Source organism: Megascapheus bottae, chromosome 2, assembly GCF_031878675.1.
Source record: "Megascapheus bottae isolate mThoBot1 chromosome 2, mThoBot2.hap1, whole genome shotgun sequence".
Classification (NCBI taxonomy): domain Eukaryota; kingdom Metazoa; phylum Chordata; class Mammalia; order Rodentia; family Geomyidae; genus Megascapheus; species Megascapheus bottae.
In genome coordinates, this window is record NC_143510.1 from 65071261 (window position 1) to 65085142 (window position 13882).

Here is a 13882-nt window from a genome sequence, read left to right on the forward strand (position 1 = left end):
ATTACTTCACATACAGTGATACCCTTTCTCATGACCTGGTCTCCATTTCCCTCCTCCCACCCCTGCCCCTCATCTTGTTTTCCCCCCTTCCCTATCTGATATCAAATAACCACATACACTTATATACAATATATCAGATAACAAGGTGAAATACTGGAACCATATGAGATAACCAAGGGACAGCAAAAGAGATGAGAGATAACATAGTACATTAAGGACAACAATCACTCGTTTTTTGTTTCTATATCCTGGAGGTCCTTTCATTTACCATCACACTACATATGGCCTTATGTATCTAGGTTTTGTTCTATTGTAAATCTCTGGTAGGAGAGCCCAAGGTTTCTATGACAAATGAGGGAAAACCATTGACCTATGTTCCTTTGAGTCTGACTTACTTCACTTAATACGTTTTTTTCTAGGTCGGAAATAATTTTTAAAAATCTTTCCATTTACGTTAGTACATAAACTCCATGAAGGCAGGGCCCAAATTTATCTTGCATCCCAAGTTATAATAGACGCAAGGATCTGAAAATGGACAGTAAGCCATCCCTGCTTTCCAACGAAGCAGTGGAGCATTGTCATCCTCCTGGCCTCCCCTCCCCTAATTAAATTATACCTCAGCACCTGCATATTGCCATCTACCCCTTGCATATCTGGGGTTCAGGGGTGCTGAGCTGGGGGCACAAGGGACAACCAACCTGATTTTCCCAAAAAAGGCCAATAAAAGCAAGGAGACCTCATGGAGAGCCTTCTTCAGACAACCTCAGGCGGCACGAATTGAAAGGGACGGTTTCTAGCTCAGAATACACAAACCAAGCCAAGCCAAGTCTGTTTGCAGGTTGCTTGGCAACCAGGTGGCGTGAGGGGGGGGGTTAATTGCCCTCCTTGACTTCTAAGAATCTGGTAGGGGAAGGATAATAACAAAAAGGACATCAGCTCAGTCCGTGGGCACCACCGCCCCAAAGCTGTCTGCCACCCACCCCCAGCCACTTGAGCCCAAACCATCCCCAAACTCCAAAACTCACCACCCTCCTCCCCCGCCAAAAAAAAAAACAAACCCATAAATGCAGCAGTGGCTGCAGGAGACCTGAAGGCCCCACTCCATATCATCCCAAATCCAGGCCTGAAGTTAGAGTGGACTCACCATACTGCCTCTGGTCAGGGAGAATTCCAAAGTCTGGCATGGATTAACTGAGGAATGTATTGATTATACATTGAATTATTTTGAGTATTTCATGAAACCGTTATCAGAAGCCCAGCACCCAGATGGACGCCTCGAATATATGTGGCACTATTTGCCATCAAAAACTCTTCAATTATTTCAAAAGACCATACTGTGCCCAGTGCTAGTGGCTCACACCTGTAATCCTAACTTCTCTAGAGGCTGAGGACTGAGGATCATGGTTCAAATCCAGCCCATAGGAAAGTCCATAAGTCTCTTACCTCCAGTAAACTCCCCCGTTCCCTCCCCCAAATAAGCAGGAAGTGGAACTCTGGCTCAAATGGTAGAGTGCTAGCCTTGCGCAAAAGATGCTCAGGGACAGCACCAAGGCCAAAAAAAAAAGAAAAGAAAAGAAAGAAAGAGAGACAAAGAAAGGAAAGAAACAAGAAAGAAAAAGGAAGAAAGAGAAAGAGAGAAAGAAAGAGAACAGGACAAGTTAGATTAGATTAGTATATATAATCTTTATTATTTTGCACAAAGTCCAAAACACAAAAAAAGAAAAATATATTTATTTTGTCCCTTCTATGCATATGATAAGATATACTTTCTGCTCTCAAAAGGATTAAAACACACACAAGATTAGTAGTTGAACAATAAAGTAATCCAATAATAAGGAAGGCTAAAAGATTCCTAAAGAAAACAAAGCTATTTTCTCAATGCAGGCTACAATCAAGGAGACAGATGTTACAGAAATAAACGATGTAAATTCAGATAGCAATTGACACACACACACACACACACACACAGACACACACACCCCACAAAACCATGGGAGGTAAGGAATGCAGAGTGAAGGTTTGCAAACAGCCCTGAAAGCAAAAGGAAGAGCAAGCACCAGGGTTCAAGAATCAACTTTGTCAATCTGATGTATGTGGCTGAACTAGCAGGGACGTAGCTGAGTGCTGACTGAATGCAGGCAAGGAGCTAGGGGGTGAGCCAGTCAGGTTATGTAATACCAGTAAGATTACAGAGCATCTATAGAGGTACATAGATTTACTTACATATAGGTGTACACACGTATTAGGTACCTGTATATGTACAAAGGCATACCTATCTGTAGCTACATGTATGTGCACTAGGGTTTGAACTATGAGAAGTTCAGCTTGTTGATGTAATACATGGAATACTAAATGTAGCAAATCTCTATCAACAGGCAATAGATTAGAAATGTTTTCTAGCCTATCTAGTATAATTTCTACTAGCACCCTTACTTCTATTTTATAATTTAATTTCTACCTTTTATTAAAATCATCCCCAGTTTCAGCAGAGTAATTTTGGTAGATACAAACATGTTCGCTTGCATTAAAATGGCACTGTACACAACCTATATTATGATAGAAAGATAACACTTGAAACGTAGAAATACTGAAAATATGTAATTTAATCTCATTGGAAAGCACTGATTTATACTGAAAAAAATATATATATACAGTACCATCCATTTAAAACCTGAAGCCAAAGGAAGCTGATTTTGTAGCATATCTAATCCAGATAGAATACGCTAGCGTCTTGAACATTGGGCTCTGCAGGAGCGCGGTGCCAGGCCAGCATCCGGTACAGAATCTTGCTCTTGCGCATTGAAACCGGATTCCAATCCCAGCCCTCCCTGAGATGAGTCCAGATCCCACGGGCAATTTGGACAGCTCATGCCTGCCCCTCCAGGTGAAGCCCCTGCAGCCTGGGGCTTAGAGGCTGTGCACCCTCCCCCCCTCATCCGCGTCCCATCCATCCTTCCCAGCAAGGCTCGAGCCCTGGTAGAAGGATGGAGCGCCAGGCAAGGGAGCGCGATCCCTGGAGAAGACCCTGGCGGTTAGCTTAGCGGCTAGTGCAGGCCAGGTATCCTTTCTGCCTCTCCATGGCTCTGAGGACATTTCGTTGCTTGTGGTCCTTCAGCTTCTTTCTACTGGTAACCAGTAAGTCGGATCTAGTGCCGTCGATCACAGACTCATACTTCATAGATCAGTATATCAAGGCCCACAACGATTACCGCAGCAAGGTCAAGCCCCCAGCCGCTGACATGCAGCACATGGTGAGATCTGGGGAAGAGTCAGTCTCCTGTTTGGTGGGAAGAGTTGTTTCCCTACCGTCTGGACTCCAGGTGTTAATTGAAAAGCTCACAACTGGGGCAGGCCATGTCTCCTCCTTGGTAAGGATGGGAGGCCAAGACCAGGCAAAGTGAGAAGCTGCTCTTGGCCCGTCCTGAGCAGACTGGAGGCAGGAAAGGTAGCCCAGCGGTATTTTGGAGAGGCTTAGTTTGTTTTCCCCTTGCTTAAGTCGATAGTACTTTGCACAAGTGATGCTGTTTCTCTTGCCTTGGCTTTCCAGCTACATATCCAACCTACTCTATGTAAAAGACAGAACACAGGGATAGAGAAGACTCTTGTTTCTTTAGCTACTTTTTTTTTTTTTTGCCAGTCCTGGGCTTGAGCTCAGGGCCTGAGCACTGTCCTTGGACTTTCTCAAGGCTAGAGCTCTACCACTTGAGCCTCAGCACCACTTTCCAGCTTTTTTTTTTTTTTTTTTTTTGCTATGTATGTGGGGTACCGAGGAATCAAACCCAGGTCTTCATGCATGCTAGGCAAGACTCTACCACTAGGCCAAACTCCAGGCCCCTCTTTAGCTACTTTTTATATCACACACCCCCCCACTGTGGCTTTTAGGTCTTTTATATCATCATGAAGTAGTTGTACAAAGAGGTTTCCATTCAACATGTCCATTTAATAATACAATGCATTTTGGTCACTGTTAAACAAATGTATCAAATGGACCTGATATCTCCATTGTTTAATACCATGCTATGCATAAAGTATGTTAACTGAACATTTCTACTGCAATATATGCTAGGGATAAAATTAACTAGAAAAAAAACTGAAACTGATGCCTGGGGCAGTGGCTCATGCCTGTAATCCTAGCTACTCAAGAAGCTGAGATCTGAGGACTGAGGTTCGCCCTGGAACTAAAGTCTATGAGATTCTTATCTCCAATTAACCATCAGAAAACCAGAAGCAGTGCTGTGGCTCAATGGGTAAGGCCCACAGTTCAAATCCCATGACCAACAAAAAATTTAAAACATAATCTTAAACTGAATCAAAAAATATTAATCTTAATAGTTATATGTGTCACATCTCTTGAAAGAATTTTATTGTATGTGTGTGTCTGTGTGTCTGTGTTTATGTGTTGTATGTGTGTGTGATAAAGCAAAAAACAATTATAATTTTGGAGAATCCAGAATTTCAGCCTAAGAGAAAGTAAATATAGGATATAGACATATAAATTAAAACATTGTGATCTTTAAATACCAGTTGAAATGTGAGCATGAAACCACAATTTCTTCCTTAATATTCCTTAGCTTTGTCTGCTAAATGATTTAGAAACAATGAGTACTACTAACAATGATAATTTGCAGCTTCTCATGTTTTCACACTAGCAGAAAATTTTCTTAGAGAAAAAACATGACTGAATGTGAGTATAGCATGAAGCAGAAAACATCCCAAATAAACCTCAACCTGGTAAGTTGATTTGAGGCACCAGGAAAAAAAAGACGATCCAAAGATCGATACATTCAAGTAAAAGACAAAGAATTTTTAAGAAACATGCTAACATTCATACACAGGATAGCTGAATTTTATTTGTTTAAACATGCTTAATATGAATTAGGTTGCAAATACCTCCTCAGAATGCAACTACATCCACTGTCTGTATGTTGCAGACATGTTCTGTGCGGTATATGTGAAAATGTTAATAAGCTTGCATTAAACCACATGTTTTGTAAGTGGATTGATTTATAAATAATTTACATTTTTTAAAAAGATGCAGAAGTTCAAAAGTACCATTAATACTTGTAATTACAACCGAGAAAAAAAAACACTGAAAAAAATTTAAGCTAGATTTTCTAAAATAATTGAAGTACTATAGTAGGAAAATAATCTAAATGAGCCACACTTCACCTAAGGGTAACTGCTAATTCAGCACTGATGTGTGGCCATTTTCATCACTGAGGGATTTGTGGCTCTAGGAGCCACTAGTAGTAGGAAAATCAAGTCTACACTATAGGTCCAAGTAACACTGCATTTGATATAGAATTCCAAGTTTTAGAGCTCATTTGAGCAAGAGGAAGAAAGACATATGTCATATAAATAGGAAAGGAGAAGTCCATTTATTCTGTATGTTGATGATAGGATTCTCTATATGGAAAAATCTAAAGAACATAACCCAAGACTCTTAGAACTGAACACAGGAACAGGATATAAAACCAACAAAGGGTTTTTATACACCATTAAAAATCCACAAAGAAGTTACAGGTATAAGAAAGATAATCCATTCAGTAACTATGAGACAGGACTGTAAGAATTAGGTGCTATGTAGCACAATTAGTAACTGAAACACTACCTTCTCCCTGCCGGTCTCTTCCTTCTTTCAGAGGAGACCACTGACCCAGTTGTGGCCATTGCTATTTTCACTAGGGTGACTTTTCCTATATTACCTTAGGGCTTTCATCAAACCTTCCCTGAAAACCAAAACCACGGGGTGTGGAGATGAGAGGATGGTACCAGAAAGGAAAGGCTTTACATGCTGACCAGAAAGAAATACAAAAATTTAACATGCAGGCAAGGGAGAAAAACCCGTTGATATGTGGAATTAATGTTAATAAAAAGAATAGTCAATGAGTATTTGTTCTTATAGTGGGCCTGCATGACTTTTTGTATTCTAGACTTTGAAATATTGCTTATTTTAAGGGCTGGAGGCCTGGCTCAAGCGGTAGAGTGTTTTGTCTAGCAATTGCGAGCCTGATTCTCTCCCAATCTAGAGTCTATTTCTCACATGCATACTATTCAATACTTTGCTGAATAGAAGGAAAGAAAGGAGCCAGGTACGGTGGCTCATGCCTGTAATTCTAGCTTACTCAGGAGGCTGAGATCTGAGGGTCAGGGTTCAAAGCCAGGTGGGCACAAAAGGACCTGAGACTCTTATCTCCAGTTAACTTCTAGAGCATGAGAAGTGGAGCTCTGCTCAAGGGCAGGGTGGTAGCCTTGAGCTGAAGAGCTCAGGGACAGTGACCAGGCCCCATGACTCACAAAAAGAAGAAGAAGAAGAAGAAGAAGAAGAAGAAGAAGAAGAAGAAGAAGGAGGAGGAGGAGGAGGAGGAGGAGGAGGAGGAGGAGGAGGAGGAGGAGGAGGAGGAGGAGGAGGAGGAGGAGGAGGAGGAGGAGGAGGAGGAAGAAAGGAAGGAAGGAAGGAAGGAAGGAAGGAAGGAAGGAAGGAAGGAAGGAAGGAAGGAAGGAAGGAAGGAAGGGGAGTAGGGGAGGTGAGGAAGATTATTTAAATCACACTGAGTGCTTATTGTGCCAAGAAACTTCATGTATTAAATACTTTAGAAACAAAGCTATAAAAGAAACTGTAAAATGTCACTAACGTAACAGCTATGAAAGAAAAACTGCTATTGTTATAAATTCAAACTACATGTAATTGACAGTAATGAGAGCAATTTTAATGTAAACAGAAACATTTAAATTTCAATTGTTCTTATTTTTCCAGAGCTGGAATGCTGACTTAGCAAGAATTGCTAAAGAATGGTCCATCAAGTGCAAACTTGAACATAACCCATGTACAACAAAACCATATCAATGCTTTGAAGATTATGAATACGTTGGAGAAAATATGTGGTTAGGTGGAATTAGTGACTTTACACCAAAAGCTGCTGTTACTTTTTGGCACAATGAAAGCTTATATTATGACTATGATTCACTATCATGTTCACAAGTCTGTGGCCATTATACACAGGTATGGTGTGCATATATATTTATACATACATACATATATATCTATATGTGCATGTATATGTGTTTATATTTATATACCTTGTGAGGATATATATATATACATGCATGTATATATGTACACATATACATATATACATATGTATCCTCACAAGGAATAGAATTCTATAAAGTAAGTTTGTTTATTGTAAATTTAATTTTTTTGTGATATAGAGGTTAGAACTCAAGGTCACATACTTGCTAATAAGGCACTTGACCATCTGAGCTATACCACAGGCCCTTTTTTTGCTTTCGTTATTTGTTGAATAGTGTCTTTGTTTACACAGTTTAATTTTGATATTATTTATATGATCAAAAATAATTTAAATGTTTCCTCAATTATCTAGGAAAAATGTGACTTTAGCTGGGTATTATGAGTCATATATTCTCCTTCTATGTATGGGAATTATCTATAAGGGTTAAACTAGGTAGAAATCCTCTAAGAAAGTTGCTTAAATAAATGGGTAAAATATAAGATGTTAGTAAAAACAGAATCATTAAATTCTAATGTATTTTTGTATAATAAAGATCATTCCCTATTATAATCCCTTACTATTTGCATATGATTTTGAATATGTTCCTTTGTACTTTTTCATATAGATTGTTTGGGCCAATACAAATAAAATCGGTTGTGCAATTACAATTTGTCCTAACCTCGGGGGAACTTCAATTGCCTTATTTGTGTGTAACTACGGACCTGCGTAAGTCATTTTGTAATTTAAAAATCTGAAGTTAAAGTTAATAAATGTTTACATAAAGAATAATTATGAGAATACAAGAGAGAAGTGTATTCCTGTTGAGTAAAGTCTACCCTCTCTACTATTGATAAAACAGGTAAAACTAATGCTGATAGAATACTGTGTTGTATGAATAGCTATACCTTTTAGGAAATATTTAAAATTGAGAATGAAAAGAATGGAAGTTGTTTCTTAAGTATAAATGAATGAGTAACAGAAAATAAATTGCTCCAGTAGTATCTAAATCTTGGAATACAATAAGATTGGTTGATTCTTCTGACTTGTAAATTGAATAAGAAAATAGTTATGAAGGATAACAAAATAATATTTTTTCTGAGAAAATAGTAACATAATTCCTAAATTCCATAGGAATTTAGGGAATGGGGAGGAACCAGAGAAATGGTAGCACTCCAGCCTTCAGTTCAAGTTCCAATAATCACACACACACACACACACACACACACACGCGTGCATGCAAATACACACACACACACACACACACAGTAATGGAAGAGAGAGAGAGAGAGAGAGAGAGATAATTGGATAAGAAATTGAAGGCCAATATTTTGCTATCCCACTAGAAATATCATTTAAACTTAAAGACAAACATAGGCAAATCAAAGAATGAATAGTTTTCCCACTCTGAGTTTTTAAAACAAAACAACTGTAATGTTGATTTTCTTATCAGACTATAGATTTGGGAACAGAGAAGATAACCAAAGGTAGAGAACATTCCAACATTATAATGTATTTAACTACTCAAGAGGACATAAGAATTCTAAATGCTTGTATGGCCTAAAAATTGAAGTTAAAGTTATATAAAGCAAACTCAATTGAATGTCAAAGAGCAATAGATAAAATAGAGATTTATCACCAGAAATTTCAATACTTGGTTGTAGTAAGAGACAATCAGCAGAAAATGAGTTGGTTACAGATTTGAATAGTATAATCAACCAACCTCATCTGCTTAACATTAGTTGACTATACCATCCAGAAATGCATCTCTCACGTTTCTCACCAGACATAGGCTGGGTAATAAAAATAAATTTCAGTAAATATCTCTTTTAAAATTTTTGTATTAGTATCTTTAAGTAGTTATACAAAGAAACTGCATTTAACAAAGAACTTGATGAGTACAATGTATCTTGATCAACATCATCATTTTGATTTCCTCACCTATTCTCACAATTTCTTTTTTATCACTTCCCAGAATCTTGTTTCCATTTTAGCAATTCATTTTTTTTATTTTTTTTAACTTTTTATTGATGGGGTAGTGTATAGAGGGGTTACAGATACATTCACCAGATAGTAGGTGCATTACTTCTCATACATTCATACCCCTTCTCATGTTTTCCTCCCCATTTCCGTTCCTCCTCCCCCTCCAAATCATCTTGTAAATTTCAAAGCTAAGACTCATACAAATCATATTGTCTAACCAAACTGGAATTAAATTACAAGGAAACACCAGAATGGCATTTGAAATTTTACAATACTTGAATATTAACACACAAGTAAATTATAAATCAGAGAAAAAAAATTAAAAGAAAATTGGTATTGTGAAATGAAAGAAAATGAAACAAAATGTTCTGAGGATACCATTAAACTAGTAGTTAAAGGGAAGTTACAGTAGTGAAGGCCACAATGTAAGTGGAAAATCACTTCTAATAAATGATCTGATCTTCCATCTAAGGAACTGGGATTACAGGGGACAGAAACTTAAACCCAAAGCAAGGACAATAACCTAAAAATATTCACACACAAGTGAGGTAACAAACAAAAATAATTAAGAAAAATCACTAAATCAAATACTGTTTGATTAAGAAATTATAAATTCTCAAGCCACAGTGCCTAGGAATGGCAAAAGTCAACAGTATTAGGAAATAGATGATGCAGTACAGCATATTTTACAGACAACAAAATGGAAAATATTAATATTTAAGCCAGTAATATGTCCAATTTAAATAAGATGGGAAAACTTATCAAAAGACACAAATTGCAGCAGAGAACACTACAAAGAACTATCCCTCACAATCACAAATAAAAAATTCTAAATAAAGCAATTTCAAAAAATATATTAACACATAAATAAAGGGAGGTTATCCTGAGAATATAAGCCTGATTAAACATCCCAATATTATCCAAGGAATTTCCCATGTTAATCAATCTGAAAGTAAGAATCACATAATTATTTCAATAGATTGAAAGGTAAAAATAATCATTCCAAATAAGGACTCTCAGTGAAATAAAAATCAAGGTATGTCTTAAATATAATAAAGGCCACTCCAAAAAAACCCAAGTTAGCAGCATAACAGTAAGGGTCTTTTCTGTAAATTACTAGGTAGTGAACATATTAAGTTACAGACTTAATGGTGCATATACCATTATATCTTACTATCTTACCTACTAATCTTTGGTTATTGTTTTTCTTCATATTAATTTTTGAGCTTTTTTTTTTTTAGCTAGTCCTGGGGCTTGAACTCGGGGTCCTGGACACTGTCCTTGAGCTTTCTCAAGGCCAGCACTCTACTACTTGAGCCACAGTACCTGGCTTTCTAATGGTTAATTGGAGATAAGAGTTTCACAGATTTTCATGCTTTCACGCTCATGCTGGCTTTGATCCTCAGATCTCATCCTCTTGAGCAGCTAGAATTACAGGCGTGAGCCACCAGCACCTGGCTTAAAACATTTCTTTTTATAAAAGGAATGAGACATATATTGGCACAACACTTGTCAGTTTTCTTTATCAACATACATGATTTATGAATGGCCACACAAGTTTATACAAATGTACATACTAAGTTTGAAAAGCTACAGCCATTTCAGCTAATGTTTCTCTTTTTTACAGAGGAAATTTTGCAAATAAGGCCCCTTATATAAAAGGAAAATCCTGTTCTCTGTGTCCAAAAGGAGAGAAATGTGTGAGGAAGCTCTGCAGTAAGGAACAATTAATAATAATAATAATAATAATAATAATTAAAAAAAATTCTGTTTGGAAAATAACTTTTTCATAAACTCATTATATTTTAAATGGTAATACCTTTAGTCTAACTTTTATGGATAAGATTTCATTGCTTCTATGTAATATAACTCATTTGTCATAAATTACTGTATTAAAACAGATTCTTCTACTGATTACTTTTCTTCTCAATTAAAAAAAACAAAAACAAGAAATGACACAGAATCGTGATCTTATTTGTGGCTATACTCAAAATGCAACTGTCTACAATGCATATTTGTGTTTTCCTCTATTGCCTTTTATTACTTATTGCTAGAGTAGTGACTCATTCAGCAGTAAGCACTAATTAATCTTTCTGAACTCAAATAATGTTTAAAATTTCTTTTATAGGCCGGGAGTTTGGCCTAGTGGTACAGTGCTTGCTTATCATGCACAGAACCGGGGTTCAATTTCTCGGCACCACATACATAGAAAAAAGACAGAAGTGCTGCTGTGGCTCAAGTGGTAGAGCTCTAGCCTTGAGAAAGTCCAAGGACAATGCTCAGGCCCTGAGTTCAAGCCCGATATCTGGCAAAAAAAAAATTCTTTTATAACATATCCCTATTGTAAGATCTCAAAAGATACACAAAGTTTAGTGGTGACTAAATAATCCAATATTGAACCATTCTCTGCAATTTGGTCATGAGGTTAGCCATATAAATGGCTAGATTCTTGATATTTTATTTACAATTTCAGAACATACGAATTTATTTACAAAATTATTTCAATGGTTTATGATTTTATATTTGTACAATTTATGTAAGTATATATTATAAACAAATGTGTTTTCAATTCAATACATACTTTATAATTTTTTCAATTAATCTCAGAATTTTAATTGTCCTACAAGTTTTCTTCCTCATGTGTATTTACAAAATTTTGACTTCAAGATTGTTTTCACCAAAAAAGAAGCTAAAAGTTGGGATCATTATTTTTTATTACTTTCATTTATTAATTTGGTTACATTGTGTAAGATTCTGATTACCTATTTTTTTAATTTGGGACATGTAGTCTGTAAAACTATTTTTATTCTGGTGTCTATGTTAAGCATTCATACATTTTAATTACCGGTTCCTTTGATGATATGTGATATTTAAGGTTGGGGGAAATATTTGTAAATTATTTTATACTTTTATTTCTGCCCAAAATGTAATTATGTCCCACCTAAGTCTTGAGAATTGGTTTATGTGCCTCCTCATTTTTTGTTGTTAGTTTTTATTTAAATATAACTTTTAGCTAGGTTGGCTTTTTTCATTGAGACAGGGAACATGACACAATACTTCAATACAAAGCTGCTAGAATGGGTTGGCTTACCTCAAGAGGTGATTAGTAGGAAATAATAAATTATGCAGAGTAATATGAGCCTAAAACAAAGGCTTCAAAAACTTTCATTCTTAGCAAGTTTCTGGTTATATTCTACCATAATTTATATTATGGGTAACAGTACTTATTACTCTCTGAAATGATCACTTATAATTTTGCCTACTTATTCCATAAATGAATGATAGATTTTTCACCCTTTACCATGGAAACTTTTTTTTTCTGATCACTATTATAGCCAAAACCTTAAAATCAAACTCAGAAAGTTGATGAAAATATGTAAGTGAATGTAGGAGGAAAGAAAAGAAGGAAAGAACCTCTCAGGAAAGAAGGAACGAGCTTCTCAGGAGGCTAAGTGGAGAAGAAAACTGATGGGGAAAGACAAGGAACAAAACTTGAGACAAGGACCACAGAAATTTAGGTGATAAGTGAAGGTCAACCTGAAAAATTACATTTTGAGGATTTTTAAGTACAATACGGTTCAGAGAGAAAAGATCCATGTTCTTGTTAGAATGCCAAAGTCATTTTTCTAAATTGATTATCTTATGTTTAAAGCCAATAAAAAAATAAGGGCTTTCTGTTTTCATAAAGTTTTTTTCTATTTTAAAAAGTCCAAACATTTTTATCACTAACAGTCTGTATCAAAACATTTCAATATTGCTTCAGTCATTTGTTCCCTTTGAAATTATGTTGAGCTTTGATTCTTTTGTTTTCTTGACAGAATATTCAAGTAAGATGGCTAAGGCGAAAGCATCTCAGAGGACATCTCAAAATATACTCATCCTAGGTTTTATTCTTTTGAGAATATTTTAGTTATCATTTATATACCACAATAAAGGAATGGTGTATGGTGAACTGTAACTTATCATCAGTTTGATTCTCTATTAAATCATCAACACTACTAAATGGAATCTAAACTTATTAAATGTCTCATTTATTCATCTGTACTCTTTTTGGTGCCAGCACTGGGGTTCGAAATCAGGGCTCCAAGCCCTTGCTTGGCGTATTTGCTCAAGGCTAGTGTTCTAGCACTGGAGACTCACCTCCACTGATCTTCCTTTTTTTTTTTTTTTCAACTTTCCAAGTGCTCAGGTTTTACTGTAAGTTCTTTCTGTATGTAGTTTTTTTTTATTGTTGGGATAATGTATAAAGGGTTACAGTTACATTCATCAGGTCGTAGGTGCATTATTTCTCACACATTGATACCCCTTCTCATGTTTTTGGCCCCGTTTCCCTCCTCTCACCCCTCCCAGTCATCCACTGGTTTTGTTGTTGTTGTTGTTTTTTGGTTTTTTTTTTTTTTTTGCCAGTCCTGGGTTTGGGCTCAGGACCTGAACATTGTCCTTGGACTTTCTCAAGGCTTAGCACTCTACCACTTGAGCCTCAGCATCACTTCCAGCTTTTTTCTATGTATGTGGTACCAAGGAATTGAACCTGGGTCTTCGTGCATGCTAGGCAAGCACTCTACCACTAGGCCAAACTCCCGGCCCCACTGGTCTTTTTTTTAAAATGGAGATATTGTAATGCAGAAAGCAGGAAGCAATAGAATAAAGCCAACAAAAGTTTGATACATATGTATCAAAAGAATCCCACTGTCTAATATTCTATTAGGTATTATCTGTTACTTGAGTTGCTACAGATTTAAGGAGATCAATATACTTCAGATACTACATAGTATCTTCATATACCAGTAGTTAACTTCAAAAATAGAACTATCAGATTATTGGTATTCCCGAAAGAAGAACTGGAGGTGTAGGGGGCAATCTGCATGCAGAGGAGTCCACACAGAAGG

General features: G+C 36.5%; 2 protein-coding genes across 2 annotated transcripts in view; one reads left to right on the forward strand and one right to left on the reverse strand.

Moving 5' to 3' along the window:
* The window catches only part of Caps2 (calcyphosine 2), a 54044-nt gene that overhangs the window by 38273 nt on the left and 1889 nt on the right, over positions 1 to 13882 (reverse strand). The window lies entirely within an intron of this gene.
* Positions 2993 to 13001, forward strand: Glipr1l1 (GLIPR1 like 1). The gene is made up of 5 exons (XM_090357249.1): positions 2993 to 3251; positions 6758 to 7003; positions 7639 to 7739; positions 10621 to 10709; positions 12812 to 13001. Exons 1-5 carry the CDS (start codon positions 3078 to 3080, stop codon positions 12901 to 12903), a joined length of 702 nt encoding a protein of 233 aa, XP_090213375.1. The 5' UTR covers positions 2993 to 3077; the 3' UTR covers positions 12904 to 13001.